This window comes from Microchirus variegatus, assembly GCF_963457635.1.
Source record: "Microchirus variegatus genome assembly, chromosome: 7".
In the NCBI taxonomy this organism is placed as follows: Eukaryota; Metazoa; Chordata; class Actinopteri; order Pleuronectiformes; family Soleidae; genus Microchirus; species Microchirus variegatus.
This window is the reverse complement of record NC_139808.1, coordinates 18,077,287-18,091,839: the sequence shown is the minus strand read 5'-3', so window position 1 is coordinate 18,091,839 and position 14,553 is coordinate 18,077,287. Positions and strand designations below refer to the sequence as shown.

At 39.5% G+C, this 14,553-nt stretch overlaps 1 protein-coding gene across 1 annotated transcript in view; it reads right to left on the bottom strand.

Annotated features, from left to right (window-relative positions):
• Positions 1 to 14,553, bottom strand: part of cntn4 (contactin 4) — a gene marked incomplete at both ends in the record, with an annotated part of 203,519 nt that overhangs the window by 72,969 nt on the left and 115,997 nt on the right. The window contains 3 exons of the mRNA XM_083892325.1: positions 1,476 to 1,615; positions 10,535 to 10,719; positions 12,850 to 12,952. Of these exons, the coding sequence (XP_083748451.1) occupies positions 1,476 to 1,615; positions 10,535 to 10,719; positions 12,850 to 12,952 (428 nt within the window). The remainder of the gene's footprint in view (positions 1 to 1,475; positions 1,616 to 10,534; positions 10,720 to 12,849; positions 12,953 to 14,553) is intronic.

Below are 14,553 nucleotides of genomic sequence, written 5' to 3'. Positions count from 1 at the left end.
ACACAAGGCCTTCAATATTTAATATGTATAACAACTACCTGTTTACACACATTAAAACAGCTGTTGTCTAGTACCCGCACCAAACTCGGGCGCATTACCTCATAAAAAAGATTTTGATGAAAATATTTGCCAAGGGCCAAACAGATTGTTGATTATTCTTCTCAGCCAAATCTCTCTTTTTTTTATGGGAAACAACATTTTCTGTGCAGAGTCTTGCCTCCACTAATATAACAGCAGACTGGGCTCATTCCGACGACATGTATTTCAAGTACTGATCGATAACCCCTGGTGTGTTTGTCCCCTTTTTTGCATAATGAAGCAAATTAGCATAAAGCCTGTTTATTTATCAGGTGCAAGCTGTGCCTGAGTGTCCAATCAATCTTCTCCAAACAACCTGGCAAAGGGGCTGTTCATACACAGCGTCTTTGGGTGCACACAAATATATAGTTTGAAATGGAGATGTGCATTGAGAGCTCTGCTGTTGCGACGTGCATTTGTCACGACACACCTTTTCTTCTGCTGCAGAGGCTACGCTCATATTACTACACTTTCATTAAAAACAGTGTTCTCAGATAAAACAAATGAACTGCACCCAGATGAGCTATTTTTTTTTTTTTTTAGCTCCATTGCAGAAGTAATCTGCATCCATATTAAATTAATATACCTAAAAATATACATATTATATCATATACATATAAACAAATGTTTCTGCTAATCTTTCACATACCAGGCTGCAATAATCAAACCTAAACATAATCCAGTTTGCATAAAGTATCTTGAAAATAATGAATTTATTGTGTTTTTCTGACCATAAATAAGTATGGTGCATCATGAGAAAAACTTGGCAATTTAAGGATTCAAATAAAAATAAAATAAAATAAATATTTGATTTGTATGGAAAGGACTGCATATTTATGACTTAATTTTTTTGGTTGCACGTTAATGCAAATTTTTTGAAGGCAAGTTAAGGACATAACAGACAAATTAAGTTAAAAAGAAAAGTTTGGATGCACAATGTTTATAGAGAAATTCTTACTTTTTCCTTCAAGGTAGCACTGGGATTAATAACCCCACTCAGCAGGGAGAGATTTAACAGAAGATTCCGACAGCTCTTACATCAAGGTAAGACTAGTGAGAAATACTTGGGTGTTCACAGTTTTTGTCTGTTAGCACCACAGCGGCTCCTTCAGAATAAATGCTCTAGTGCAGAACTGAACAACATAATGTATTGCAGCGCAGGAGGCACTGTGTTGTAATGAAGAAGACGATAATGCGAGGTAATTAGTCAGTAAAGCTTGAACAAGCAGCACAATAAAGCTTTGGAGATGCAGTACATTGTTGCTCACATTCCTCATTCAGCAGCAGCTGCAAGTGTGCAAGAAACATCTGTGCCAAAGCTGCTGCCGCATGTCTCACCTTGGAGGCGGAACTTTATCTTTGCTTCAAAAGACATGCAGCGCTCTAGCAGCTCTCACCTCAGTGGAATCCAGGTTCTCTCCATTTTTCATCCACCTGTAGGAGGGCTTTGGCTTTCCTGTGGCTTTACACTCCCACACCAGCGAGTCATCAATGAGTTTCTGTGCATCCTGGGGCTTCTCGATAAGTTGAGGAGGCGCTACAGGAATTGAAAAATAAGAAAACAACAAGAGAGAGTCGGGAAATTAATAAATACATGCAAAATAACTCAGCTTCACAGTATGGGAATCATTAATTTCCCCTGGATTAAAACATATCATCCATGATTTTACAGTTTCAGTCTGATGACATTGATAAATCTCCTCGTCAAAAGTCCAGAATCCACACGAAAAACATGAATTTGGTGTCAGGCTACAAACAGGCAGAGCTTCCTTCTTGCTGGAGGTTTGTGGGGCTACACTGGATGTACAAATCTTACAAAGACGTGTGTCCCAGGCCCATGGCCGCATTGGATGTGTGAGCGTGTTGCTTTTCACTGCTGTCTCATGCAAGTACTGTTGCCTAGTTTCCAGCATAATAGACAGGGAAACCTCACATTCACAACAGATTCACTGTGTTTTGATGATATCACATAAAATTATGTCACAGACACAACATTTTCTGTACCTGTTTTGAAAGTAAAAGCTCTCTAACATTTCAGTTCCATCAATCCAGGACCTCAATTGGTGGATGCATGACCTCATAGTGAAGAGTCCTGACATTTTAGCCAGAGGTGGTAAATGTACTGTAAGATACTAGAAATGAATTTTATTTCAGTGAAAATCACAAAAAAAGAGTAGTATTCTTAACCTGTTTCTTAACCTGTATATTATGACCATGATGACTTGCTTCCTGTTCCCTGATTCACTTTGACTTCATTCCTACTAAGCCGTGCAGTGCCGCTCAGCTCAGCTCAGCTCAGCTCAGCTAAGCTCAGCTTGCCATGGTATGGTTTGGAATGATTTGGCTTGCGTTTCTATCACGGGGCGTGTGCTTTGGATGGCGGCAGCTGGATCATCTACGTAAACAGTGTGATGTCATACCAGCACGACACAGTGTACAGTGCCAACAAATTCCATGAAGAAGAAAAACACAAAACCGTGACTAAAGGGACACAATAGAGGACACCGCGGCCATTGTGTGTGTTCTTTCTTCTTGACATGTTTATCACAAAAAGGAGACAAGTTCATAAACGCGTGCATCTGCAGACACGAGTGACAGTCCTAATTACAGCTAAAAGATGCTAAAATTGAGCAAACGTCAGTGGTAATAAGATAAGATCATCCTAGATGTACAGCAATGGGGAAATGTGTGAAAAAAATGATGGCAGTTTTTTCTTGTTCTATCTCTGTGTCTGTTCTGATTGTCCCAGTCTCAGTATTTGGAGGTCAGGCTGGGACTAATGCAGCAAACACTGTGCTTTTGGTGAAGGGACATTTAATTTATCATGAAATATAAGGTAGGTATAAAGAGAAAGTACACAATTCCACTGACAAAGTGTTATTTTGAAGACAAACAAAGCCAAATGGAATTACCAGTTGATTTAGAAGTAAGTAACACTATCTACCTATTCCCTGCAGTGTGTGTTGAGTGACAGGGCTTTCAACCACACATTCAGCTGCTTTTAACGGTTTCCTCAAGTTTCTTACACATAGTGTAACAAAAATGATGAAAACCACATTTATATACATAAGGACGGCCACACTGTTGCCATAAAAACCCTTCCTTCAATACAATCTGAGTAAATGATGGTGTAATTATACAGGGGGGGAATTGATTCTTGCTGTGCCATGCAAGTAACTCAAGGCTAGTTAATGATGAAGCCCCCCAAAACAGAGTGGAACATAAAAGTGGATCAGCATGGCTTTCTCTGTGTAATGCTCGGTACATTCTGGATGATGTGTAGGTCAAGCTACTATCATCCTATATCACACAAGGCCAGTGGCAGGACAAGAGTAACGGCTGGCCGCACTTTTCCATTTCATAGAGCTCACCTAATGCCACTCTCAAGGACTGACCTTATGGGGGTGGGGGTGTGCTTTCAGTAACAGTACAAATCCGGCTTTAATTGGACTCTGCAATACAGTATTTTTGCCTTTGAGTAAAGCAGGATGACACAGGGAGAAATTCAACAACTGCAAACGTGTCCCTGCACAATCTCTCTGCATGAGCCAAATACCTCAGGATATATATATCTTTGCACCTATGCAGCGCCCTTATTGCAGTGCAAAAACTGCTAATCTATCTATCTATCTATCTATCTATCTATCTATCTATCTATCTATCTATCTATCTATCTATCTATCTATCTATCTATCTATCTATCTATCTATCTATCTATCTATCTATCTATCTATCTATCTATCTATCTATCTATCTATCTATCTATCTATCTATCTATCTATCTATCCATCCATCCATCCATCCATCCATCCATCCATCCATCCATCCATCCATCCATGTCTGCCTGTCTATGTCTGATAATTGAGCAGTGAGTTGTGCACATAAAGTGCACATGACTTCTTCAGAAACATTATTGGATAATGATAAAAGGAGGTGAATGCAGTAAGTGCATGAATGTGTGGGGTCCACTACATGGACTGTTTCTGTCCTAAGCCGTGGACAGTGCATCTTGTATCCTACTTTGATTTTCCTGTACGACTGGCTGTGGCTGCTGCCCATGTTCAACTGAGGTAATTATCGCTGAACTGTAGCCTGAGTTGCTGTGAACGAAAGGGTTAAAATCCCCTTTCCTTGTGGAAAAAAAAAAAACATGTCATTTATCCTGCTGAGGAGAGGAGACATTTATTCTTTCACCTATATGATGTAACACCTACACTATGTGGCTGAACACTGGAGGCATATACGCCTGCCACTGGACCCCCATTTTAGGCAGCTCGCTCCTGTCCTGGAACATACACAGTGAAAATGGCAAATCCTGACAAAGATTTAGATTGTGTCTTCGCCAGTGAATTCCCCTGGCACTGTTCTGCAGTTCTGCATCCCAGGCTTCATTAAAGAAACACAAACAAGAAAGAAGGAGGCTTTTTTTTTTTACCCATATAGCAGAATGATAATAGGTGCAGTGAGACCATTCTTCAGTGCTGACACAGCAATGTGGATATCGGTCGGGGAAAGTGAGACAGCATCAACACCAACACTATGTTTACTGTCAGGGTTTTCTTTACAGAAATAAAGAGGGATGTAACGCAACTGTCAATTTCAATGTGTCTCAATACTGTTGTGGAACAATGACGGTATCAAACGGTAGATTTTATGAGGGGGAAAAAGAACTACCCTGTAGTTTTGTTTCAGTTGCTGTAAAAGAGGGTGGAGGAAATTATGATGTCCATAATAATCAATGTACACAAATGAAACAATTTTATAATTAGTCATTGATATATAACAGTAATTTGAAGCTTACTTACTTAATAAAATAAAAAAAATCACTGATCCTTTTATCAATCTTTAATCAATCATATTTAATCTAACTCACCACGGATAGGAGGAATTCAGCAGCTACTAGGAGCTATATTACTTCTGTAATATCGCAATGTTGTACTGTGGCCTTATTACAGCAATAGTATTTGTGAATCATTCCATTCCTAAAAGGACCAAAAAATCTACAGTATGTATGCACCAGCCGGCCACAACAGTATGCATATAGAACAAAATAATCATAAAAAAATAAAACAAGATAAGGGTTAGTCTCTTAATAGTCTCACACCAGTGCATTTGTATCCATAATATCCATGAAATCCAGCCTATACACTCTCATATTTAAATTGACTGTACTTGGTTTAATGCAGTTAATGCATTGGGGACAAAATAAATGTTGGAAAACTTTTTCTTCGCCTCTTTGCTGGAGGGAAGCAGTTCAAATTCAGCAGAGAGGACGTGCGTCATGTCATGTATGATTCAAAGGGCTTTCCTGTGTACAGCTGTGTTGTAAAGATCATCGATTTGCTTCTGTTTGGCGGCTTATTATCTTTCCTGCTGTCTTCATTGACCTTGTCAGCTTGATTCTGTTAATTAAAGGCAGGTGTCCAGAGTAATTAAAACCCAGGACACTGTCAAATAAAAGTACCCCCCCCCCCCAAGATGTCGTGTCTGACACCGAACTCCTTTCATTTCCGAATCAAAAACAGTCTGTGGCTCGCTATTTTGCAACTCAAATCAACAGTCATCAACTATACCTCATATGTTCCTGTGTACTTAAAACTTTACTGTGAGAAAATAAACATTACTCTCAGTAAATGTGTTTAAAATCAGGCTAAAGTCACCAGTGAGTCACAGCGTCATTAGTTCCAGTGTTGAGGATGATCTGTACATATTTTACACTGCAATTTTGAAAGTAAATGTCAGCTTTTTAATCAGTGGTTACATTTGCACAACTGTGTGGAAAGTGCCTTCACTGTATGTGTGAGTGTTCAGACATGAACTCTCTGCAGGGAGTCATAGAAAAACATTATTATTATTTTTTTTGCAAAGCGCTACATTTGTACATTCTGTACAGAAGAAAATTGATAATATTTTCCATTCACCAAAGATTGTTGTCTGCCAACACCACGCACAAGACAATCCAGACTCTTTACGTGTGTAGTTCTACGCTGGGGCATCCCTGCCTAGCTTCAAGAAGCTCTTAAAGACTCAGCTCTTCCAAGAGCATCTTCTCTAACCTTACCCCCCTCCCCTGCACTATCCACTTCTGCACTCTCACCCTCTGTCAGTCCAATGTTCCTATATAGTGGATTTCTTTTCAAAGCTTCTTCTATGTAGCTTATTCCTCTTTTGTAAGTCTCTTTGGATAAAAGCATCTGCTAAATGCTTAAATGTAAATGTAAATGTAAATATTCTACTAGTTTGTTCAGACTGTTGTGTTCCTATGTAGTTCACCGTGTAATTGGGACAGGAAGGTGTATTTTAACCCTGCAAGAAAATACATATTTTCTACCCATAACAGGTGGCTTCTGTGCCGAAACCAAACCATAATAGCAGGAATGTAATCAAAAGCACCACTAAGGGTTTCAATCTCACTGACTCTGGACATCATTTTGGTTCAGATATGAAAGCTCACATCTATCCTGGTGATTGGGTAGGAACTCCAGACAGATAGCAGAACGTTTCCTGAGGAGCTTTACCTGTCTTTTCTGATTATGTCTATTCATTCAACCAGTTTTCCATCATAGCCTGACAAAGTTGCCCCACCCAAAGCATCTTTCAAAACCCCATTGTTGTTGTTTTTTTCTCCCCACTGTCAGGGTCCTTCACTCCATCCCTCACCCACAGAGAATGTATTGACTCTCAGTCGCTGCTTACCAAATGAAAGCAGGCAGCCCATCTTTGCCTGCACAGGGGCGAGCGTGCACACAATCAGGCTAAACGTCAAGTGGCTAAAGCGAAGGAAAGATGGGACTTTGCCTTATCAGTGCACACAATCCCAGGGAGATAATGCAGCAGTAAGTCTGCACAAACACAAATGTAAATACAACAGGGGAAACCAACCAGTCACACGCTCTGAGTAATATCAACAAACTAACAGCAAATAGACATTTCTTCCCAATAGTTTTCTCGCATTGATGGGAATTTAACAAAACCACTTGTCGTTGGACTTGAATTCTTCAATTTCTGTCTGAGAAATCTGCCCAATACGGAGATTAATGATAAGTAGGAAGAAAGATGGAGGCTTAATAACCCGAGAACTGCATTTGCAATAAGATTTAATTAATCAAATATTCACCTCAAATGAAAGAACACAAATGTGCCTTTGAGACTTCGAAGTTAATAACTGTTTCATTTCAGATTATCCTTTTATTGTTTTATGAATGTCTTATACATGTACATGACGGCAACAACAAAAAAAGACGAATGCTTATATAGTTGAGGGAGTTATATGCACAGCAATCGACAGGATAGCAAGGACACAACACTGACATCTGGGTATATTCACACAGACATGGGAAAGTGTGAGAATGTTTCAACAATGAGCACAGTGCTGTCATAAACTGACACCTCCATTTCTTCCCGTCTTCACACAAAGACACCCAGCTCTCTTTTCACTGTCGCGTACTTGGATGTACAAGAGATGCTCTTTATCGATTCACCCATTGGCTTACACTGGTGACGAATGTCTCTAAGGCTTAATTCAAAGGGATTTCAAAATAAGATAACCGATTATTATCACCTGGCTGCAGACAGCATGAGATAGACAGAGAGAGTGACAAAATGCATCTAAAACCAGATAGGACCAGCAGCTTAAAAGGACAAATCGAGCCTTGGTAGATCGCAGCATGCTCCTGGGCTGTTCTAGTGAATTAAGCTAAGAGCTTCCAGGGCTGCTGTAAATAATGACAAATTGTTTAATGCCCCAAATGAGTTATTTGTGAGAGCTGACACAGCGAGGCTCGAAGGGGAGAAAATCAAACAGAAGAGCAAAGAGAGCTGTGGAGGTGGTGGGAAAATGAAAATCCATAGATTGTCCAAACACAAGTTAACAGCTTGGCAAACCTGAACAGAGAAGACATTTCACGGTCTAAGTATTATAACAATACGAATAGAATGCCGCTGTTATCGCTAAAGGTTGCCAGCTATGTTTATGTGGACAAATTAATAATATATTAACTACAATGTCAGTGTTAGGCAACACTGGTACTCTCTATTTCTTTTTGTCTTATTTGTAACTTTTTGAGCATCACAATGGAAACAAGGCAATCAGAGATGGCACCCCATTCACGCAAAACAACCCTCTGTCGGCCTCTGTTGGTCATACTGGCAAGTGCAAGTGTGGAGACAGACAGCTCATTGTGCAAACAGTACACTCACCCGTCCTGTTAGCCATGTTTTTGCCTAAAAAGTGTATTAAAGGGACACTGTGTAGTATTTATGCTTTTATATTACCCAAAATCCACTTTTGTATACATATTATGTGCTCCTGCATTGTCTAGTCGCTGTATAATATTCTTTGTTTCATTTTCGTAGTGTTTCAAAAAGTCATGTAAAACAACATGGCCGCGTGCCGCTACTGCATTGCCACGACGCCATGTTTCTACCGAAGCCTGTATAGACAAACGCGAGAGAACAAATCAAGCGTCGCTTTACTTGTAGCGGAAGTCCCGCCTCCACTCTCTCCGCTTCGTCTGCTACGGCCGCGGTAGCTCGCCCTCTCCCTCGCCTCACAAACCTCATCTGCTGACACGGAGAAAGACGACGAGGACGACATTTGACCAGCTGAGGATACCGTAGCACTCAGGGAAGGGAGGGGTTGAGCAGAGGAGCAGTTCTTTGTTGTAAATTTCAGCCTCTCCTCTAGATGTCACTATAAACTACTTACTTCACCTTTAAGTCCATGTCACTATCATATTCTAATTAGGCATCAGGTCCATTCATGCCCATATGCAATAAAGCAACGTATACTGTATGCATGAGGCTTCATTAGATAGGTTTACAGTAAAATGTATCACAAGTTCCGCCCTGCTCTTATTTCACCAAGATAGGCAGTAGGTGGAGGAAAAGTCTGGGTCAACACAGAAGAAGGATAAGACGCAAATAGAGAAAAAGGCAACACTTGCACCAACCCCCCAACCCTGTTAGCATTTCTGTTAAAGTGCAGTGAAATGTGAACGCCGGAATGACATTTACAGTCACAGCATTTCTATTTCAACCCCTAATTTTGTGTTTCCAATTCTCCATTTTTTTAGCTCTTGTATTCATGCACAAAGCAAAACAAAAAAGTGCATAAAAACAGGCTGAATGAAACACAGCTATTTTCATTTTTTATAATTAAGAAGTATTATGCACGGTTTCATAATAAATCTTTTCAGTATCCAGTGTATGCAGTTACTTATGCAAGTACACAAACTGCCTCTGCCGCCACCAGAAATCACTCAAACTACAACTTCTCACTGCTTTTACAGCAACACGTCTTGACAAAAACTTTAAAAAGACATGATCTTATTTTTTTGTGTTTTTCAAAGGCGTTTTCCTGGCGCTGCTCTACCTTTGAGCGCTACGCTGCGGGAGGGGTGGGCTCACACACCGACAGCACACCCAAATAACTCAAAAGTTGTTATGCGTGCTTACAGTATCTCACACAGACACACACACAGCGACAGAGGGAGAGAGAGAGAAAACCTGCTGAGAATTACTACTAGATATAAACACGAGAGACTCTCTCTCTCACAAAGTGACACACGTGTGTCTTTTATGTCTTATTAAGGCAGTGACGGGAGAAAAAGTACAACTGTAGTATGTACAAAAAGAATATGAGCAAACAGAAAATAGTGTATCATATTTTTACATATGGAGTTTTGGGATGGTAAGGGGAAACTATGAGATTATAGGAACTTGCAGTTTCAGAAATACATTTTAAAACAAAACTTGTGGTTGAACATTTGCCTCTTTCAGCATTACACCTTTTTCAGACATTAATTTTATTAAAACTGCATAAGTGGACTGCACATTTATTTTTATCAAGATATTTTGTGCAGCATATACATATAATATATATACATAATATAATAATATATGTAACACATTTTTGATTGTGGATGTTTAACTGCACCTTCCAGTGAGTATTTTCTTTTTGACTTATATCACCTGGAGTCTGTAGGTGAGACTTTAACGATGGCAACATTGACTCTAGCCTACAAACATCCTCCCAATCCAGATGCTGTGGAGCAGATTACGTCCCTGACATATGTGCCACTGGTCTATGTATAGTACGTGTAACAGCTTTGATCTCCAGTCAAGTTGGATGTCAATCATGATGCCATCTGGTGGAACTCAACACAAGGCTCACCGACAAGGTCGTACGCAAGGGCTCAACCACATCCGCATCGCTCCTTTAATCTGGATCAAAATATTAGAGGCATCATGGCTGACAGCCTTTAATCATGTTGATGTGTCGTCAAAATGAAACCTCCTTCCTCGTGTGTGCCACGCGAGCCTGTGCTGATCTCTGCTGACGGCTTTATGGGACCAGTTGTGTTTGCTTTTTTTTCTGCCTCTTCTCAGTTTGAGCAGATCTGACAGATGTGGTGCATGTTAGTCAAATATTAATGCGTGGCGTAGCGTCACCTACCGTAGAAGGAGAGCTTCCCTTTCACCATATTCATTCCTCTGGAATTCTCGGCCACACACTCGTACGTGCCGGCATCCTCCTGCTGGAAATATGGGATTTCTAGGACGCCACTGGCTTTCCTCATGTCCACTTTCCTGGGGAAGGGTATGCTGTCCACTCTCCTCCAGTTTATAGAGGGGACTGGGCTGTGAGGACAAACAAGTGTTAAAGCTTTACATTTTTATGCAGGTGCAACATTTAAATTTCATTGATGAAAGTGAAATCAGGACCGCGCAACAAGAAATGGGTATTGGTCCAATACTGGTCAAAATCACTGGATCGGGTATTGAACAGATAAAAATGTAAAATCCGATACAATCCAAAAATCCTTTATATATATGTATATACTGTATATACATATATATATGTATTAGGGCTGTCAAGAGATTAACATGTTTAATCAGATTAATCACAGGGTAGCTGTGGATTAATCATGATTAATCACGATTAATTACCATTTGTAAATATGCCAGAAACATTCTAATTTTCTCTTTATATTGTTGTAGGAACAGAGAGATAAATAAAGTATGTGAAAATACAAATATAAAAAATATAAACAATAAAATACTGTAAATAACTTTAAAAAAAACCTATACAAACTTAGTAAAACATAAACATTACATTGTAAAGAACTTATAAAGAATTATAAGACAATATAAATAAATAGAAAAAATAAAATACTGTAAATAACTTTTTAAAAAAAACTTTAAAAAAAATTATACATTGCACTGTTAATAACTCATATTATAAACAAAATATAAAGTATAGAAGTTAAATAGTTTTCTTACTAAACCCACAGCAGGAAATTCCTCATCAGCACCTTTGACGCACTGCTTCTACTAGTTAGCGTTAGCGTCAGCTAGCATTCTGACGCTAATGTTAGCTGCTGTCTGTGTCCCCGTTAGTTAGACAGTGACTGTTAATGTTATGATTAGATCATTATCTGCGCCAGCAGCGCCACTTACAACTTTGTTTTTCTTTCTTTTTTCTTCATCCTCTCTTTTTTCTTCCTCTTTTAACTTCCTGATTGATAACTCCTCTTCATTTTCCATCAGCTTCATTTACAACTTGCAGAACGATAACTTCACACAGGTTAATGTGAGGAGACGTGGGGCCCCTTTAGGGAGGTTTCCTACTGAGATGTCATTGCTAATCAACCATTGTTGTTTAAGGGGGACGGGGATGCGGCTGCTCACTGATGCATTGAGGCTCCGAGTGTCGGGAGCCCCCCTATCGGCTCAGGGCCCCAAGCAGTTGCCTGTCTTGCCTGTTCATAAACTGCACGTCTACCCGTAGCGCGATGAAAGTGAGAAAGTGCGTTAATGGGTTAAAAAAATTATATATATATATTTATATATATACATATATATATGGACATTTTTAGCTGAGTCCCGTTTCGGCTGTTTATTTCTTCTTTTGGGGAGAACAATATTTGTTACAAATTCGGAGAGTTAGGTCTTTGAAATGACTCAGCTTCATAGTTCATTAATGGTCCAAAATATCGGACTGATACTTTGTGATATTGGTATCGGACACGAACAAGTTGTATCGTCTCCACTCCTACCCGCAACCTCATCTGGAGGATAAAGTAGATGATGAATGAAACATGAATGAATGCCCGGTATCAGGATAATGCGATTAAATCTTTGTTGTGATGATTTATAACTCCTCAATTTCCACAGAATACTGTTTCTCAGTCATGCAGTCTCTAAAGGTGTTGATGTTATTTATCCTGGTGTTCATACACTCTGGTCTTAGTCAAATGACTCAGTGTTGGTTAGTGTGGCCTTGACTACAAAACTAATGTCTGGTACTTTGTGAAAAAATGTTACTTGATTCAAGCTTTTGGTTGTATTTTACTCATCTCTAATATTCACCCCAGATAGGACTGACTGTCTTTAGAAGTACTCATTACTTAGATACTGGTTAAAAGGTCAACTGGGCTGGTACATATGTACAAATTAAATGTTTAATTTTCCAGTACATGTAAATCTGAAGAAAAAAAACTCACCTCAAGTGCTCAAAACTCCAGCTTTAAATATGTTACACAGTCTTTGGGATTTAGAAGACTGTATCACAAAACAAGACACACAAACTGAAAAGTCTTACAAGTCTAACCCTCTAATTTCTGTGTGGCTGAGCTTGAAACACATGAGAATTGCAGAAAAGTGGCAAAACACATGAAAAAATAAATAACCCTGTGCTTTCCCGGGTGGTAATTTTCTTTTACATAAGCTGTTGGGCACATTGAGTCTAACGAATGAGTGCAGGCTTACTTTCCCAGAGCAAAGCATTCCAGCTTCACAGTGGATCCTTTGGCGACGTGAACAAACTCTGGAAACTGAACTTCAATCTTTGGCTCATATTCACCCATGACACCTGAAAGAGAAATGCAAAAAGAAGCATCAGTGTAATGCTCTTCTGAGCAACACATTAATAAATATTATAATTTTCACAACCAGCCCTTGTGGTTTCTGCTGTTGCTGCACTGCACAATAAATGAAAACCTCTTTTATACTAGCTAAAATGCATCTTCCCCCCCCCCCCCCCAACTTCCAACAATATAGAATCTCTCTCTATGTGCTGTCACAGAACACTCTCCCATTGAAAATAATGAGGCGGAAAAATGTAAACAAAAAACAAACAGAATAAAGTCTCCAGTTGACATGCAACACACTGATGTTAAATAAATAAAAACACTACTTTGAGGATTCATTGATGGTTTGGGCTTTTACATCCAGATGAGTTTCATCTTGTTGTACTTGTTAACAGCTGTGAACCAGAAAATGGGCCTATAAAATCCCCTTGGGTGCTGCCACCGCGTCTACAAAGCATCCCATTCACTGTGTGGTAAAGCAGCTCTGCTGGATTACAATATTGCTGCTGTCTGTGCATGCTGAAATCCTCAGGATAAAATAGAAAATGAGAACGTGGGCTCGCTGGTATTCTTAGCTTCTGGCTCTCACTTATTCATAAATCACGACTATATGGTACTAAACATGACTGGCAAAAAGCACACGTGTGTCGTAATCCTCTCCTTAAATGACACAACAGCAAACGGGGTACAGTTGTTACTATTTCACGTCTTTTTCCGTTGGTCGCTATGGTTTAAAATCAGCAGCAGGTGAATGATTTTAATGAGTGACTGAAATGATGCTGGGAATTTCCATCTCTGACAAAGATGAAGCAGACGAAGAAGAAATCGCAAAAAAAACCAAAAACATTTTCACCCAGATAAATTAGTCGTAGGGAGGAAAACAGTTGTTACGGTTTTGTATCTTTTACTTAGGTCCCTTGCTCAAACAGCAGCAAGTTAACGATTTTAAGGCACTAAAATTGAGTAAGATGAAATAAAAAATATCGAGCAAATAAGGTTTACTAAAAAAATGCGACAACGAAACAGCCGGAAGATGAATATATACACCAGAAATAAAACTGAAATTTGCATCACTGCCCAAAATGAACATATTCCATAGTCTTGCTTCACATAAATAAAAACCTGATAAAACCTGTTCAAGCCAAGGACTTATTTTTGACAAGTGTGAACTGCGTATGTATGGTAGACAAATCAGTTCATTTGTAATAGGGTAGGCTTTCATCTCTCAGGCTGTGCCAGTTTTCAGCCTGGGTGCACAATGTGGTATTTTGAGACACTCTCATCCACCGGTGTAACAAAAGGTTTTTTCCCTCCATTTCTGTAATTCAGAGCTGTGCTGCACAAATAGCTCTAGAGACGGAGGAAACAGGCCAATTTCATCTTGTTGATTTGGCGAGGCATGTGTTTTCAGGATGGCTCCCTGAGTGACTGTGAAAGCTCATTCAGATCCTTATCACAAGTGTCTCATATTGGAATGTAACCACAGCACTGCCTGCCATGTTAAAGCAGACAGGTGGAAGTGGACAGGTAATTGTCTCATACCATAACCTTTTGTAGGGGGACACATGTTTAATGTGCCTGCATGTGCCACTCCCAACTAACA